General features: G+C 46.2%; 1 protein-coding gene across 1 annotated transcript in view; it reads right to left on the bottom strand.

Moving 5' to 3' along the window:
- Wipi2 (WD repeat domain, phosphoinositide interacting 2) overlaps positions 1-11,016 on the bottom strand; it is a 33,619-nt gene extending 22,603 nt beyond the window's left edge. Inside the window, exons 1-2 of the mRNA XM_051205536.1 lie at positions 10,728-11,016; positions 2,313-2,395 (exon numbers count right to left, since the gene is read on the bottom strand). Of these exons, the coding sequence (XP_051061493.1) occupies positions 2,313-2,395; positions 10,728-10,801 (157 nt within the window). The 5' untranslated portion in view covers positions 10,802-11,016. The remainder of the gene's footprint in view (positions 1-2,312; positions 2,396-10,727) is intronic.
- Between the last annotated feature and the right edge of the window lie 7,528 nt (positions 11,017-18,544).

Here is an 18,544-nt window from a genome sequence, read left to right as displayed (position 1 = left end):
ATAACCTCCCCAAGTCCTGGGATCACAGATGGGCCTCTGTGCCTGACTTCAACCTCAAGAGCTTTTCCAGGGCAGCAGTTCTCAACCTGTGGGTGAAGGCCCTTTCGTAGGGTCACCTAAGACCATAGGAAAGCACTGATATTTACATGATGACTCATAGCAGTAGCCAAACTCCAAATATGAAGCAGCAATGAAAATAATGTTCTGGTTGGGGGTCTGTATTAAAGGGTTGCAGTGTTAGGAAGGTTGAGGGCCACTGCCCTCGGGCAGGATAGTGGTGGATACAGGACTCTCCATAGGTGTTCACACATCACACAAGAGGATACAAGTGAAACTAGAGACATGTGAAGAAAGATGAGTAGCAATGCTCTGACTGTGGTATGTGACAGAGGGGCTGCCTCTTAGGGATTGAGGCTGAATGTCAATTTCACAATGATTTCCCCTTAGCGATGACATACAGAGGGTGGGGCTACAAGAAGCTCAACAGGCACTTGCCACCACCATCCCAATCCCTGAAGCCACATGGCACAGAGAACCAATACCTCCAGGTTGTATTCTGACCTCTATACTTTACCCCAATACACAACATTTTTGTAGTGGTTTTTTGTTTGTTTGTCTTTGCTTTTCTGAGACAGGGTCTCATCATGTAACCTTGGCTGGCCTTGAACTCAGAGATCCGAATGCCTCAGCTGGGTTTACAGGTATACGCCCCACACATGGTCACAATGTTTTTTAATGTAGTAAAAAGCATTTTAAAAATGGGTATTGTGTGTGTGCCTGCCCACAGAAAATAGAAAGAACTGTTAGAGCACCTGGAGGTGGAGTTACAGGCAACTGTGAGCCTCCTGATGTGGAACAGTAAGTTTTTTAAATTACTGAGCCATCTTTCCAGGGAGCCTCCCTCCACCTTTTAAAATATAATTTATGGGCTGGTAAGATGGCACAGTGGGTACCAAACCTGTGTTTGACCTGGGACCCAAATGGTGGAAAGAGAAAAAGACTATCAGTTATTCTCTGACCCCCCACACTTAAGTGGTGGTACATGCACACATTCAAAATCATACACACTAAATACAATGTAATAAACCTTGTCTTTTAATAGCACATAGGGGTTGGGGACATAGCTCAGTGGTAAAGTACTTGCCAGGTAGGCAAGAGGATCTGAGTTCAGATCCCCAGACTGATATAAAAAGTTGGGTGTTAGATCATGCCTGTAATTCCAGCATGGGAAGCCAGACAGAGATAGGAGGGCACTTAGAACTCACTCATCAGTCAATCTAACCCTGCTAGCAAGTTCCACATTCAGTGAGAGACCCTGTCTCACTGCCCCCAAAACAAAAAACAAACCAAAAAAACAAAACAAACAAACACACAAAAAACCTATGATGGCCAGGCAGTAGTGGTTCAAGACATTAATCCCAGCACTTGAGAGGCAGAGGCAGGTGGATCTCTGAGTTTGAGGCTAGCCTGGTCCATGACGACTAGGGCTATACCCATCTCGAAAAACCAAAAGTGTGTCAAGTATTTGAAAAAGACTGTTTGTCATCTCTGACCTCCACACCCACACAAACACACCACTCATACACACAAATTATTTTTATCTTTAAAAATGTACTCAATTTTACTTGTATAGTGTTTCACCTGCACTTGCATGCCTGTGTACCATGTATGTGTCTGGTGCCTGTGTTAGAAGAGGGTGTCAGACTTCCTACTGGACTTACAGATGGTTGTGAGCTGTCATATGGGTCCTAGGAACTAAACTTGAGTCCTCTGGACGAGCACAAGTGTGCTGAACCACTTAGCCATCCATCTCTCCAGTCCCAAATGATGTGTTTTACAGTCATTAACTTCCAATCCTGACTACATACAACAAACAGGCATTACCCATTTCTCAGAAGCCTCAGCTTGTAGCCTTTCTGCTATTCCAATTCACAGGCCACTTAGATTTCATCAAATGACAACAAAGGGAAAACATTACTATAAGTTTCTAGGACACCTTTATGGCAGTAGCCTTGTCTACATGGTATTAAGGAGGGAGGGGATGGTAAAAAATGGTACATTATATATGGTAAGATACCAGGTCCTGAAAGCTGGGAAACCCTAAATTCACATGTATTATATGCAAATACCCAGAGATCTGGAAGGACACCCAGGTCAGTCCCTAGTTGTGACTTCCTGAGGAGGCTAGGGTAGAAGACTGGTCCAAGGCTGTGTGGACTCCAACTGCCCAATATTGGGGTAGTGGAGGACTGCATTCCAATTCCAGTCCAACAAGTCTACTTTAACAAGGGGAAAATAAAGCAAGCACTTACTGCATTCATAGATCTGTTCCAGCTTATCCACAGAAGAGAGCGAAAAGAACTTATATCCGGACTTACTACCAACAGCTAGGGACCTGCAAAAAAGCCAAATCAAAAGTAAGAGCTAAGGCATGCAGACAGTGACCATGTATAAACCAGTGCCCACCTTACCCCCCCACTGACCAGGGTTTCTGCCAGGAATCACCAGCATGTTCCGAATTATCTCACAGGTCTTATCAGACATATGGAAGAGGGTATTATAGGCCAGAAGTCTGTAAGGCATATGGCACCGTCATGACAGTTAACAGTGTTGGGCCCTGATGCACTACTGTCATCACATACAAAACCCAAGTACAAGTATGTTAGGTGACCGTGTGTGTGTGTGTGTGTGTGTGTGTGTGTGTGTGTGTGTGTGTGTGTGTGTGTGTGAGAGAGAGAGAGAGAGAGAGAGAGAGAGAGACTGACAGACAGATGGCAGGGGATGGGGTGGGAGGTATGTACGCAAGTACATGCCATGGTGCACAAATGGAGTTGAGACAGCCTGAGGTGTTGGTCCTCTCCGTTCACTTTGTTTGAGACAGGGATTTTATCACAGCCACATACATCAGGCTAGCTAGCCTCCAATGGTCCGGGAATCCTCTTGTGTTGCTTCCCACCCAACCTTAGGAGGATTGAGGTTACAGATGTGCAGCACCACATCTGGATTGATGTATGTTCTTCAGATCCGAACTCCCCCTCACACTTTGCACAGCACGTGCTTTTTACCCTCTTAGCCATCTCCCAAGCTCAAAGGTCACACACTCCATGTATATGTGTAGGAGGGTACCCTTCTGCAGACCTTAAATATATTCAGGTTTGCTACTTATCCCTCAATAAAGCTTGGAAAAAGATTAAAATAAAAGTAGTGAAAATAAATGAGCAAACCTCATAAAACTCTAATGAGACCTAAATGAATTATCAGCTGTCAAATAGTGGCTGTAGACACACACGACTGTTTTGGCGTTTCCTTTGAGAGCCTTGCTGCATTCTACACTCTGCACAATGACACTTACAACCCAGGCTTGCTATCCATTCTCATTTCGGGACTGCCTTCAGCACTCCCTGTACTGTGCCTGAGAGGTAGGGTAGGAATGACACGCACTAAGGAACTAGTTAGACACTGGTAGGCAAAGACTACCTTTGCTGAGTGGACAGAAAAGTGAGGGGTTCTTTTTGATGGCTTATATTTGACAGACAAAACTCCCAGCTTTAGCTAAAAGGCTTGGCGCATAGAATCTTTGTGACACCAAATGACAGGGTTCCTGATCAGAAAATTCCATCTCCAGGATGCAAATGACCAAGGAATCAAGAGCAAGCAGCACTCATAACCTTCACTAGCACAAAGGAAGATGGAAGAGATAGGGCTGTTTTTGGTCTTAAAGTCTTGGAGAACAAACGGACAGAGAGACAGACGCACGTATGCATGCATGCATGCGCACACAGGGCACAGCAGAGGACTTTCACCTGATTTGTATTCATAGACATTTGAGGCTACTTTAACAACCAGCCCATCTACTGAATACTTGACATTTCCAGCCCGCCCACAGAGAAGTGGAATACATTCTTAGATGCTGGGGATGGTAGGTAACACACATCTACAATCCCAGCATCTGGGAGGCAGAGGCTGGAAGATCAGAAGTTTGGGTCCTCCTTGGCCACAGACCAAGTTCAAAGGCAGGCTAGACTATATGAGGCTCTGATTCAAATCACCAAGGGTGGGGGACACTCCCAGAGGCTCTATGGCTCTGTGAGCATGCTGAAACCTCAGTAGAATGAGCTTATCTTACAGTATTGAAGACCACAAACTTTCCCTACCAGATGGTAGGATTTGTCTTTGTAATACTTCACTACACTTTTGATCTTTCATCCAAATAATCAGGTCTAGGTATCTGCATACACTGGGCAGTAACAGGTGGTATATATACACTTTTAATCCCAGAACTCTAGAGTCCAGGCTGGTCTACAAGGCCAGGCAAGTGCCATGTCTCAAAAAAAAAAAAAAAAAAAAAATCAATAAAAGAAGCAACAAAACAATTCTCCAGCAAGGTTGAAAAATAAAATTAAGAACTTCTGGAAAACTGGTGTTCAAGAGAATATTTTCCAGACAAATCAGGCTTGCTATTTTAAGCAAATTTTAATCTCTCTTACTTCAACTATTTCTGAACTTAAAACGCAAACCACCCTGGCAACTTGGGAGGAAGAAACGGGAGGATCATGAGTTCAGGCCCAGCCTGGGCTATATATGTGAGTCCCTGCCTCATAGTAAAAATGAAACACCCAAAATACCAAGAGCAAAACGAAAATAAGACAAAAATCATTCTTAAATTGTGTATTTTCCCGTGTGTTTCAAAGATTTTTATTATTTGAGTATATCTATGTGAACATGGGCTACATATGTGGGGTATCCTCAGGTGAAGTTAACTGGCAGCTGTGGGCTGTAGCTGCTCTGGTTCTCTGGAAGGACAAGGGCTCTTAGCTACTGAGCCACCTTTCCAGACCCCCAAAGAAATGTTCCTGTGTTCTTAAAGCAGAAGGACACTTTTTTTTTTTTTTTTTTTTTAAATTTGAAATAGAATCTTCCTAAGTAGGTAAGGCTGGCCTGGAACTTTTAATTCTCCTGCCTCGCCTTCCAATGTATGGGGATAGACATGAACCAATATACCTGCTTCAGCAAATTCTTTTGGGTTCAGGGTTTTGTGTCTTTCACATAGGAGGGGCAGACCACGTGAGATACACATATGTAATTCCATATGAATGTATGTATGTACACTACATGTGTACGGGAGTTAGAACTCTCCTCATACAGGAGTAACAGGTGATCAAAGAAGCAGTGTGTGGATGCTAGGAACCAAATCTGCATCCTCTGCAACACTAAGTGCTTTTAACTGCTTGAGCCATCTCTCCAGCTCCCTGTCCATAATAATTCAAAGGTATTTTCTGGAGCTCTTAGCATGTGTTAGGCTCAGGATTCAATCTCCATCATAAAAAACAAAACAAAACAAAAGCCTACCTTTATAGACAGCTGTCAGTTTTCTTCATGACCACCCTATCATCACCACCCCTTTTTCATTTCTTGTTCATTTAGAAGTCACAAAATAAGCTTAAGGAGGCCCTTGCCTGCAAGCACTAGAAGTAGGCTTGTGGGTTCCAGAGGGCTTGGTTCCCAACAGTGTTCCCCATGGGCAGACTTTTTTTTTTTTTTTTTTTTTTTTGTGGTTTTTCTAGACAGTTTCTTGGTGTAGTTCTGGCTGTCCTGGAACTTGCTTTGTAGACCAGCCTGACCTCAGACTTACAGAGGCCCACTGTCCTCTACCTCTTCGGTGCTGGGATTAAAGGCGTGTGCCACCACCACCTGGCCAGGCACAATCTTTTTGATGTCCTAGATACACAGAACTGCTTAGACTATTAAATACCTGGGCTAACATTTTAATGCCAAGTCTTCTAAACTGATCATGCCCTTTTATGAGTAAGAAACAGAAGTTAAAAATTTTACCAGGGGAGGGTAAGTAAATAAATGACATTGTAAATAGTTTTAGGTGCAGCACATCAGAGTACCTGCTGGGCATGACTGTGGCCTTGGGTCTCAGGGTAAGTGTTTAACATTTTCATTACAACTCCAACAACCAGATTCACTTACCCCCCTCTTTGGTAGGTTCTCTTAACAGAAAATGCAAACATAATCATGAAAAAAAAAAAGGCATAACTACATATTGTCAGAGGGGAATATGAACAGCAAGGAATGATGGGCAGGACACTTGGGAGGAGGATCAGGAGGACCTCCAGTTCAAGTCCAACTGAGGCTGCAAAAAAGAGAGTATCTCAAAAAATAAAGGTGTAAAGAGTAGTGGTGTCCAGTTCTAACTCTGACACTAGGGAGGTAAATGCAGGAGGAAGCTCTGAAGTTCACAGCCACATGGCACAGGGAAGTTCAAGGCCCACACTGACCTTGAGCCACAAGAGACCCAGTCACAAACAAAAAGACACATTTACTTGGGCTGGAGAGATGGCTCACTGGTAAGAGCATGCATTTTTTTTTTTCTTGCAGAGGATCTGAGCTTGATTCTCAGCACTCACACAGGCAAGTCACATGCCTGTAACTCCAGCATAAGGGGATCTGACACACCTCTGACCTCCTAGGTATATACATGTACTCCCTTCTCATCTTCCCCTCCCACGAGTCATCTGTCACAACATCCTTTTGCTATTTTATGAGGGAAGGAGCTCTCACCTTGACATGATATCTCTGTTACTGAATTTGAAGACTAACTTGAACCATCTAAAAGGCAGACCTTCTGCTTCACTATGAAGTGCAGCAGGCATACCCCTCAGCTCCCAGGCATCAGTCCATAGCGGCCTTCCCCTGTCATTACCTTCCCCAGGAAAAGGTCACACTTGATTATGTGGGTGAGTGGGACAAGCCACCATGGTAAACAGGAAGCAGACTGCCCCATGGCCACAGTGACCTGACAGGTGCTATGCCTCACTTAGGACAACAACCAGGCTAAGTTCATGGAGAACCCAGCCCAGAACTGCACCAGAAGCTCTGAGGCCTGTCAAGAGTATCAAAAGCAAAGCTCTTGCCTCGGCCAGTTTCCTAGGGTGCTAATAATGCTCCCCAAGAAACACCAGACCAGGGAACTAGGTTGCCCTCGAAGATATGCCATGGGTTCCATGGGTCACTATCCACTCACCCTCTGCAGTAATCCCATTCTCGGACTGTCTGCTATGAAAAGCAGGCAGAGGGGACAGCCACGTCGAGGCTAAAGGAGCTTTGGAAACCCCCTGCAATTTGCAGGCAAATACAGAGCAGGGAGTAGTGCCTTCCAGAATGGTGCCTGGTGTCTGGAAATGGAGAAAGCTCAGTGGGAGAAAGCAAGAAATATTTTTAGAGCTGTCTAACCTTGTGGGTGGAGCAGGGGGCAGTCCCTTTACTCTAGGCCTCTGGGAAAGGAGGCTTAGAACAGACACACCCACCTCTCCAACTTCCCAAAATCTACCAGAAAAAATTAGTCCTGATGATTCCATGTGAGAATCCAGTAACCTTATACCAGTTATTCACTGGTCAAGTTCTACTTTGAAAAGCTAGAGTGATCCCACACAAGCCCGTCACTCTGAGAAAAACACAGGTGGGACTCAGTCAGAGTAAGTCAGACTACCAGGATAGGCTGCTCCTCCTGTCCTTTTCATTGTTCTCCTTTAAAAACAAAAACAGATGGTAAAAAGCAGATCATACTGTAGTCACGGTTAGGACTACACACAAAAAGAAAAACCCTTCAATATTTGAAATCTTATTACTAGTAGGAGGAGAAAAGAAGAAACTGACATAGTTTGGAGTATAATAAATGTGTGAGCATTTAAAAGAGGCATTGAAATGACTACAGAATGGACACTCCCTTAATGTCCAGTGGCCCCCATCTATCCCTGAACACAGTAAATGGGATTCCACACAAAGTTCTACACCTTGCCAGAAACTTTAAAATTATGTGTAGTATTTGTTTACAGCATCTCTGCACACTCACATGCATGTCTGTGTGCATGTGGAGGCTACAGAACAAGTTGGAAATCTTCCTCTACTGTACTCCATCTTGCTCAGTTGAGACAGGGTCTCTTACCTAACCTGGAGATGACACTGGATAGACTGGCTGGCCAGTGAGCTCTGAGGATGAGCAACCTATCTCTGTTCCTGTGTCTATACAAGCCCTAGGGTTGCAGATGGTCTCCACTCTGCCTGGCTTTTACATGGGCACTAAGAAGCCAAATTCAAACCCACATACTCCAGCCCCATGGTCTTTAAAAACAACAACAATAACAACAAAAAAACCACGCAAACACACACACACATAAACACACACACAAAAACCCCGCATCTTTCTATTTCAGTGATTCTCAACCTTCCTAATGCTGCAACCCTTTAATACAATTTCTGATGTTGTGGTGACCCCCAACTGTAAAATTATTATTATTTTAATTTTTCAAGACAGAGTTTCCATGTAGCTTTGGAGCCTGTCCTCCTGGAACTCTGTAGATCAGGCTGGCCTTGAACTCACAGAGATCCCCCTGCCTCTGCCTCCTGAGTGCTGGGATTAAAGGAATGTATCATCACAGCCCGGCCTTAAAACTATTTCTGTTGTTACATATAACTGTAATTTTGTTAGTTATGAATTGTAACTATTTGATGTGACCCCAAAGGGGTTGTTACCCACAGGTTGAGAAGCACTGCTGTATTTAGTCCTGGCTAAAAACTCGATATGTACATCAGACTGGCCTTGAACTCAAAGAGATCCTTCTGCCTCTGTGTCCCAAGTGCTGGGGCTAAAGGCTTGCACCATCACACTGGGCTCCTGTTCCTCTTTTAAGATGCAGAAGCCCTTCCACTGAACCATTCCTATTTCTTTCACCTGTAGCTTTAACAATCATGTCAGTCCACTGAACTCCAATACATCCCTAACCTGGAATTCCTTTCAACTCTATGTTTCAAGGTCTCTTTGACATGTCAAAAATGACACAGCAAGTCTTGTTCTGAACTAATAACTTCATGAGCTAGTAGGTTCAGGGCTAAGGAGGGGTATGGAAAGGTCCAGTTCAGGCTAGTGTGACATTTTTATTATAACACAGGGAACTCAGCAGATGTAGAAACTGTTCTTAAAATTCTCTATTTCAAGCAAGACATAAAACCTTGTAATACAGATAGGCGGGCACAGTGGCACATGCCTTTAATCCCACCCAGCACTCAGAAGGCAGAGGCAGACAGCACTTTGAGTTCAAGGCCAGCCTGGTCTACATGGTGAATTCCAAGACAGACAGAGACACCTTGTATTATTAGCATTTCCTACTAGTCCCTAAATCCTAATGGTACAGAAGCCAAATTGCTACTGGTTGGGACTGCTTTCCTCCCACCAGATAGCACTGCTTATTCACTAGACAAACTGCAACAGGTTGTCCTGATAGTGTTTGCTGTGTTGGTTTTAGGGCATACACAACACAGCATTTAGCAGCCTGAAGGTGTGTGTATGTATTTTTGTGAGGTCACACTTAAGTGCCAGTGTATACACACTTGTATGGCATGTCTTCCTCTATTTCCCCACTTTATTTACTTACTTACATAGGGTCTCTCCATGAACCCTAGATTTCACTGACCCTACTAATTTAACTAGCCAGGGATCTCCTGTCTCCACATCAGGTATGCTGAGACTATAGATAGCTTCCTAAGCTTTTCTGTGGGTGCTGGGATCCCAACTCTGGTCCTCATTGCTGTGTGACAAGCACTTTATCCATTGGGTCATCTCTCTAGTGCCTTGGTAGCTTTAACGTTTACAGATCCACTATACTTCTAGACTCAATATCTTTAGACTTCTGTTTGGCAGGTAGAAAAGACCCAGTGTGGCAGAAGAGAAAGAACACTAGGAGAGAGAGCTCGGAGACAAAACCCCACTCCAGCTCCATCCTACTATTAACCAACCATAAGATCCAGAAAGGCACCAGACCTTTCTGGACTTCACTGTCTCATCTGCGGCTGGAGCAGGTGGACAGCTCGCTGATCTTGAGAGCAGTGAGAAAAGTCCAACTGAGCACCTGCTGCACCTCCATTCAGGTGCTGCCATTCCCCAATTAACTTTTAATTGAGGAAAAACAAAAACCCCAATCTCTGCCTTGCTACTGCTATTCTGCCAGTGGCTGCCAACTACTGAGTGTGATGCCAAGTGACCCATTCCTTCTCCTCTTACATCACTTCCTCTTACTCACTTCCCAAGATGGCTCTTCTCCCTTCCAGCCCCATAACTCATCCTTCCTTCCTCAGAAACCTCATCTATTAACCACCTCACAGGTATGCCAACCAGGAGGTCTTGAGGAACCAGACTGGGACCTATAGCAGATCAGCCTGGCAAAACAGGGGGGCGCACGAAGGTTCTCTTCTGCCTCAGGAATAGCCCCTTACCCCTTGGAGCACTCAGACCCCTTGAGGACAAAGTCTCTCTAAAACGAAGGCTTGGGTTCTGTTTGATTCTTACTTGGAGGAGGCAAAATTATCTGCCAGGAAGAACAGCAGACAAGAAACGAGGGGGAAAAAAAAGAATAGAAAAACCATGAAAAGCGGGAGAAGAAGCACTTAAGATGCAGAGAAATAGGGAGGCGGGCGATGCCCAGGGCGGCCGAGAAACCTATTCTGGGTGACAGGCACAAGCCGGCATGCACAGTTCCCTCCCAACTCTGCGAAAGGCCAGGTCTGAGGACAGGTGGACGGGAACACCTCGAGTTCCATCACCCTCCCCCAGCCCAGGAGGCAGCAGCGCTCGAGCGGCCGCGCGGGCCCAGGGCCCCCCTTAGACACCCCCAACCTGGTCCAAGCCCTGACCTCTGACCCGTCCCCGTCTCCAAACCCGGCCTTACGTGTTATCCTGGTTGAAGTTGGCGAACAGCAGCTGGCCGGCGCCGGCCTCCCCGCTCTGGCTCGCCAGGTTCATGGCTGCGCGCGCGCGCGACGGGCTCGGACCCCCCTTCGCGGGAGCGCGCGCGGCGCAACTCGGGCGGCCCGCGGGAGCGCACTACACTCAGGACCTGCGCCCGGTCCGGCTCGTAGCTTCGCTCGCCGCCTCTCGCTGCGCGGGGACCAACCGCCGCCTCATCCCGTCCCCACTCTTGTTTATGCTCCAGAGCCGGGACAGGCTGCGCGCTTGCGCGGCCCCGCCCACCCTCGCGACGCACGGAAACGTATGGCGCAGGCCCGCTGCGTAGGCCCCGCCCCTTCACCGCAGGCTCCAGTGGGGATTTCCGGTCGCTTGCGCATGCCTAAAGGTACGCTGGCGGGCGCGCCTGCGCGTGGCGGAGAGTGGGTTGGTGCTTACTGTGTGCGGACACGGGGTTACCTCGTTGGTCTAGCTTGTTCTTGGGACCTCTCCGCATCGCCTGGCTGGTTGAGAATCTCCGTTTTACAGATTTGAAAAGCGAGGCTCAGAACTGTAAACAATTTGCCAAATGTTGGATCTGAGACTGGAAACGATTTCTCCACGGCGCGTGCGGCCAAGGTCCTTGGGATAGGATTCTACTTTAAATGTTTTCATGCAACAGTTTGTAGGAAGCATCTTTCTCCCCTCCCTCCCTCTTCCCCTCGCGCCCTTCCCCCAAGAGGATGGAAATACCCGGGTTGGCAAAGGTCCTGGAGAAGAGCGAAGCTTTTTTGTTCAGCATGGGTTTGGGTGAGAAGACAAAAGATTGGAAGAACAGCAGAGGCGGGTCTCCTGGACACTTAAAACTGAACCTCTAGGCAAGAGGCTGATGACTCCCAAGTTCAGTGGGTGGTCCTGGGGAGGGGGCAAGGACTGTAGATAAGGGATAAATGGCACAGTCCCTCCCTCGAGCCCTCCTTGTTTTGTTTTTTTGAAATCCTATGTATCCTAGACTGGCTTTGAACTTTGTAGCCGAGGTTGACCTTGATTTCCTGATCTTTCATCATCTACCTCTTAAAAAGTCACAGGCATGTACCACCATACTTGGTGAAAGTAGTCCTTTTTCAAATTTTGGTTTTGGCCTTCGGAGGCCTTAGCTGGCCTGGAACTTAACCTTGTAGACGAGGCTTTCCCTCTGCTCATAGAGCTCCCTCTGCCTCCTGAGTCCAGGAATTAAATATGCTACCTTGCCTGGCTTTTCGTTTTAGAAATTAATTCATTTGAGAGTTTCCTACATCTGGGCGGTGGTGGTGCACGCAGTTAATCCCAGCACTTGGGAGGCAGAGGTAGGCGGATCTCTACAAAGCTACACAGATTAAACACTGTCTCAAAAAAAAAAAAAAAAAAAAAAAACAAAACAAAACCAGAGTGTCCTACATGCATTTTGATCATAGTTAGCCTCTCCACTTTTCTTCCCTAGCCACCTAACTTTGTGTCATTTTCTTTCTTTCTTAAACCCATCAAGTCCATTTTGTGCTATCTATATGTTTTTGGACCTATAGTCTTTAACTGGAGTGTGGTCGACCTATCAGGGTTCATACCCTTGAAGAAAATAGACTCCCCTGTTCCCAGAAGCTATCAATTGCCAATAGATTCTTAGCTAGGGGTGGGGCTTCATGCTTATCTCTCAGATTCATAATGAGGTTCTGTCTGGCTTGACTTACATGTGTCTTGTGCATGCTGCCACAACTGCTCTGAGTTACCGTGTATAGTTGTCCTGCTTGTCCTACTGTTTTCTTGTAGTCATCACTGTCTCAGGCTCCTACAGTCTTTTTGAGTCCTCTTCTGCAATGGTCCCTGAGCATTGGGAGGAAGGGGTGTGATAGATATGTCCCATTCAGGGCTGAGCAGTCCCATCCTCAGTCTCTTATTCTCTGCATTTTGATCAGTGGTGGGTCTCTGTTAATCACCATCTTTAGCAAATAGTAACTTCTCTGATGAGAGCTGAGAGGTGCACTATTCTATGGATGTAACAATAGGCAATAGGGGTCAGTTTAACATTGCACATTAAGCAGAATAGTGATGGGAGACTACTCTCCCCTAGGGCTTAAGACCTGTCTGCCCACAGGTTCTTGACTCTGAGAATGGTATTGGGTATGGGCCTTAAATCCAATCAACATTGTTGGCACGAGGAAAGACTTTCTGAACAGGACCCCAGTAACCCAGTCATTCAGACCAACAATTAATTAATGGAATTTCATGAGACTAACAAACTTCTTTACTGCAAAGGACATCATCATTTGAGGGAAGGAGGCTACAGGATGGGGGGGGGAATCTTTAGAAGTTATACATCTGACAGGATTACTACCTAGAGTATGCAAAGAACTGAAAACAAAAACCAAACATCAAGAAAATAACCCAATTAAACCCATGGAGTCAGGCATGGTGGTGCATAGCTTTCATCCCAGCCCTCAGGAGACAGAAGCAGGTGAATCTCTGAGTTGGAGCCCAGCCTGGTTTACAGATTAAGTTCCAGGACAGTCAAGGCTACACAGGGAAACTCTGTCTTTAAAACAACAACTCACACCCCAAAATGGGGCATGGAACTAAACATAAAGTTCCTAAAAGATGAAACAAAGACAGCTAAGAAACATTTTTTTTTTTTTTTTTGAAGTTCTACACCCTTAACCATCAGGGAAATGCACCACCATCACCCAGCTGGAAATAATCATTCTAAGTCACCCAGGCTCCAAAAACAAACATCACATTTTCTCTCATTTGTGGATGTTATCTTCAAATCTTTAGATATGTGTGTTTTGTTTGGAATACCCACAGAAATGAGGAAATTGGTAAGGTGCCATGGGCAGGGGCTTTCGTGGGAAAAGATATCAAATGTAGTGGTATAAAGAAGTAAAGGGGAATAATGGAGCAGGAAGGGTTAAATGGGGTGGGGGATGAGAGTAGTTCAGGGTAGAGGAGGAACTATGGGGAGGGCTAAGACTAAAGATTTCAGAAAAAGCTGTATGGAAACTCACTACTGTAGGAGCTAACCCCCACTATACAGATATACACATATAAAAAGAGTTAAATGGAGTTAGTTACCCTGTAACAGGGCAACAAAGCCCTAGCCCAGTGCTGGGAATGAGTCACTTTTTTCAGAGTTGTTGGATGGTGAGGTCAAAAGGCCACCAATCATGACAGGCTATTGCCAATGGTTACCCTCCAGAGACTGATGGGTTAGTCAGCTATTATAGCTTGGAAGAGTCAAGCTATTATGTTGCTGACCTGGAAGGTTCATCCCTGCTGGCTAGCTTGCACAAAGTTGGAAGGGCCTGCGCACACTAGTAGATGAGTAGTCATCAGTCTTCCCCAGTTGAGAACTCTACAAGCTCTAATAGTGAAAGGCATGGCAAAGCAGGCTCCCCCTGCATCAAGGCTGGGCGAGGCATCCCAGAATGGGGAATAGGTTCCAAAGACCCATCTCATGTACCAGGGACAGGTCCTGATCCCACTGTTAAGGGCCCCCAAACAGACCAAGCCTAGGTTGGTCCCATGCAGGATCCCTAGCTGTCAGATCAGAGTCTGTGAGCTCAGGTCAGCTATCTCTGTGGGTTTTCCCCATCATGATTTTGACCACCCCCTTGCTTGCACAATCCCTCCTCCCTCACTTCAACAGGACTCCAGGAGCACAGCCCGTGATTGGCTGTGGATCTCTGCATCTGCTTCTATCAGTTACTGGATGAAGGCTTTCTGATGACAATCAGTCTGATGTAATCTGATGTATTCAGTCCCCAATTTGATTACAGGAGAAGGCCAGTTCAGGCACCCTCTCCACTAGGAGTCTTAGCTGCAGTTATTCTTGTGGATTCCTGGGAGTTTCCCTGGCACCAGGTTTGTCCCTAACCCTGAAATGGCCCCTTCTATCAAGATACCTCTTTCATTACTCCCCCGCTTCATCTGCGCCCCCCCCCCACAGCTTACCCGGGAGATGGCCTTTTCAATAAAAGGAATGAATTCCTCCACCTAACACAGCACCTGGAAATTATTTGAAGCAAGCGTAACTACTGTGCAGGGATTGACCTAACTAGTGTGTTGAGGGGTAAAAGAGGTGACAAACACATGGACACAAAGAAGCTGGAATTAGTTCTGGAATCTCTGATGGAGAAGCTGCAGCACTCAGGAAGCTCAGCAGATTTATTACACAGACAGCCTTGAACATGCCTTCCTCCCATCTCTGTCTCAAGTGGTGCTGGGGTTGTAGGCCTGCACCACTTGCCCAGCCACATTTTATTTCAATTAAACAATCCATTCACTTATTTACTGTGGGACAGGGTCTTATTATATTGTCCAGACTGGCCTGGAACTCACTGTGTAAACAAAGCTGGTCTTCAACTCACAGACATCTGTCTTTCTGTCTCTGGAGTGCTAGGATTCAAGGCCTGTGCCATCACACAGGGCTGCTATTTTGAGAAAATAACTTCAGTTATTGTCTGATTGCCTCCAATGCACTATGTAGATAAAAATGATGGTGAAATCCTCATTGTCTTGCCTCCACTGGACTGCGACTATAGGTGTGAACCACTACACCCACTTTTATGAGTTCATGTGGTGCTGGGAATGAAACCCAGGGCTATGAGCAAGCTAGCCAGGGCAGGTGCTGGGCTGCCTCTCCAGGCCTCCAGGGTTTTCCTTGATGATGCAATTGAAAAGTAAACTTTTTTTTTTTAAGTTTTATGTTCAAAGTTGGTTTCCCCCCTTTTCTTTTCCTTTCTTCTCCTCCCTCCTTCTCTCTTTTCCTCCCTCCCTCCTTTCTTTTTCGAAGGCAGGGATCTTGCCATGTAGCCCAGACTGGCCTTGAATTCCTGATTCATGTGATTCAGCCTGATGAGTCTGGAATTACAGACATACACTGCCACACCTGGTTAATGAGGTGATGGGAATGAAAGTCAGGCTTCATACATGTTAGGCAAGTGCTCCACTCACTGAGAGCTTCCCCCCCTCTGTTGCAGAATTTCTACACAGTTTCTCTGTGTAGCCCTGGCTGTCCTGGAACTCCATCTATATAGACCAGGATGGCCTTGAACTCACAGAGATCTGCCTGCCTCTGCCTCCGAAGTACTGGGATCAAAGGCGTGTGCTACCACAACCCCACTAGGTGTTACTATCTTTAAGCCTAGCTGTCATCTGGGTGTGGTGGCTCAGGTCTATAATCCAAGCAGCCATAGATAGGGCTGAGGCAAGAGCATGTGCCTCATTGTAACTTTGAGTCCAGCCTGGGCTACATGAGATTCTGTCTCAATAGACCAGTGGGTCTATTGAAACAAAGCAACAAACAAATTTAGAGATGAGGAATACACATTTAGGCCAACCTTGGTACTTGAGATCCTGCCTCAAAACAAAACAAAAACAAACAAACAAACAAAACCACTAAAAATAGTCTGGCTTCCTAGCATATGTTTTTGGGCCAAAATGCTCTTTTGGAGTTAGTCCAAGTTTTTGTTAGTTTGTTTTGTGTTTTTTGTTTTTTAAGACAGGGTTTCTCTGTGTAGCCCTGGATGGCTTGAAACTCATCCTGTAGGCCAGTCTGGTCTCATAGGTGTGCACCACCACCCTAGCTTAGTCAAAGTTTTAAAATCTGTCCCATCATTTCATTGAGGCAGGACCAAGTCACCTCTCCACCCTCCATGCCCCTGTGTCTAGGCTGGGCAAGGTATCTCTCCATACAGAATGGGCTCCATTAAGTCAGTCTGTGTATTAGTGTTAGATTGGCCACTGCTTTTTTTGAATTTGTTTTGTTTTGAATGTATCTGTATTTTATTGATTGATTTATGATGTCTGTGGAGGTCAGAGTTACAGATGGTGTGAGTGGCCTTGTGGGTTCTGGGAAGGTGCATCCTGTCCTCTGTAAGAGCAACAAGTGCTGATAACCTCTCAGCCAGCTCTCAAGCCCTGTGACCTTGAACTGAGTCTATCTGTACCTCTAAGGTTCTGGGGTTGCAGGTGTATGCCATGTACACTGAGACTCACCTTGAACTTGCTGATCCCAGCCGACTGATCTTGAAGTCACTGTCCTCTTGCTTCAGCCTCTGGAATTCTGGAATTAAAGATGAGTGCCACCATGCTGTGTTTGGCCTTGAGCTTCTGATCTTCCTGCCCTCAGTGCTGGGATTACAAGCTTGTAGCTCCCTGCCTGGGGAGGGAACTCAGGGGCTCCTGCATACTCGGCCCTGAGCTATGGCCACTTCTTATTGAACGTATTCTTTCTGTCTCTTGCCTGCTATTCCACTATACAGATACGCTCCTGTGTTTAAAAATAGCATTTCCCAGGGGATAAGCTTCCTTAGTGCCCATTTCCCAGTTTCCCACAGCTCAGACATCATACTTCCTCTCCACTGATTCCCTAGGGAGCAAGTTTGATCCTGTGGCTTTAAATTCCATCTCTGTTATTTATTACTCCAAAGTAGCAGAACAACATTATTCAAAAGGAAGCAGTAGCATGGGTCAGAGAGAAAGATTCTTTCAATCAAACTTCACAGCCAGGAGTACTGGGGACAGGGCTCCTGTTCTGGGATTAAGAACACAAGCTGCTCCATTCCAACTTCCTTTCCCGGCACCCAGGTCAAGCAGCTCACAACCATCTCTAACTTCAGCTCCATAGGGTCAGACACCCTCTTCTGACCTCCTTGAGTACCTGCACTCATGTGCACCCACACACCCGTGCACTCCCACATAAACACAGAAACACACATATTAACTCCCCCCAGGTCACGTGAGTACTTGGGGGCCACCTGGGTGCCACCATGGTGTTTTTGGTTCTCACTTGTCTCCTTTCTGTCCATTTGAGTCCCTTGAGCTGCAGAATGTTTCAGCTCACTCAACCTGAGTCCTACCTGGCACTCTGACCTCCCCTACCTGGTATGTGAGCTTGCCACAGGAGCCTGGAGGCCTGAGTTTGGTCCCTCGAACCTGTGTAAAGGTGGAGGAGAGAATGGACTCCTCACAATTGTCTTCTGATCTTCATAGGTGTGCTGTGGCAATGCACCCCCACCGGCTCCCTTCCCACCTCTCCATCCCTTCATGTCCCCACCACCACCTCCAGAGTCAGGGCAGCAAGATGGTTTGGTAAAGGACCTTGCTTTTAGCCTGGCCTGAGTTAATTTCCCAGCATTCACTTGTTGGAGGGACAGAACAGACTCCACCCAGCAGGTTGTCCTCTGACCTCCACAAGTGCATTGTGGCATACACACCAGGCACACATACATAGATAAATGTCATAACATTTATTTAAAAAAATAATTTAAAAGTAATAAAAACCTATAGCATCTCCACTTTACAAAAACCTAAAGTAGGTGTTTGGGTTCCCCCACATCTCCTCAAACCCTTGCCAGCCTAGCCAGCCTTCTCTTCCCCCTCCCTCTCCCCTCTCCTCCCCCTCCCTTTTCTTCCCTTCCCTTCTCTTCCCTTCCCTTTCCTTTATGTAGCAGAGGCTGGCTATGTACTTCTGCCCTGACTCACACATATGGAAATGTGCACAAGCAATAGACATTTTTTCAAAGCTTGCTGTAAGGACTACCTTACAGCCTGGTAGAATGGTAGGTAGGCAGTAGAATAGGAAAGCTTTTGGGAGACAAAAAGGGCTCAAATGAATGCTGATTGGACATTATGGGAGCAGGGAAGCTGGGTGTGGCCTAATTGAAGCTGGGGATCCTAAAGAGGGCTTTGTGATGGCTGGGTGCAATCTCAGCGCTCAGGAAGCTGAGGCAGGAGGATCATCATGGGTTAGAGGCAGTCTGAGTACATAGTGATTTCTAGGTGGAGGAT

Source organism: Phodopus roborovskii, unplaced genomic scaffold (assembly GCF_943737965.1).
Source record: "Phodopus roborovskii unplaced genomic scaffold, PHOROB, whole genome shotgun sequence".
Lineage (NCBI taxonomy): Eukaryota > Metazoa > Chordata > Mammalia > Rodentia > Cricetidae > Phodopus > Phodopus roborovskii.
This window is presented reverse-complemented; position numbering and strand designations above follow the sequence as displayed.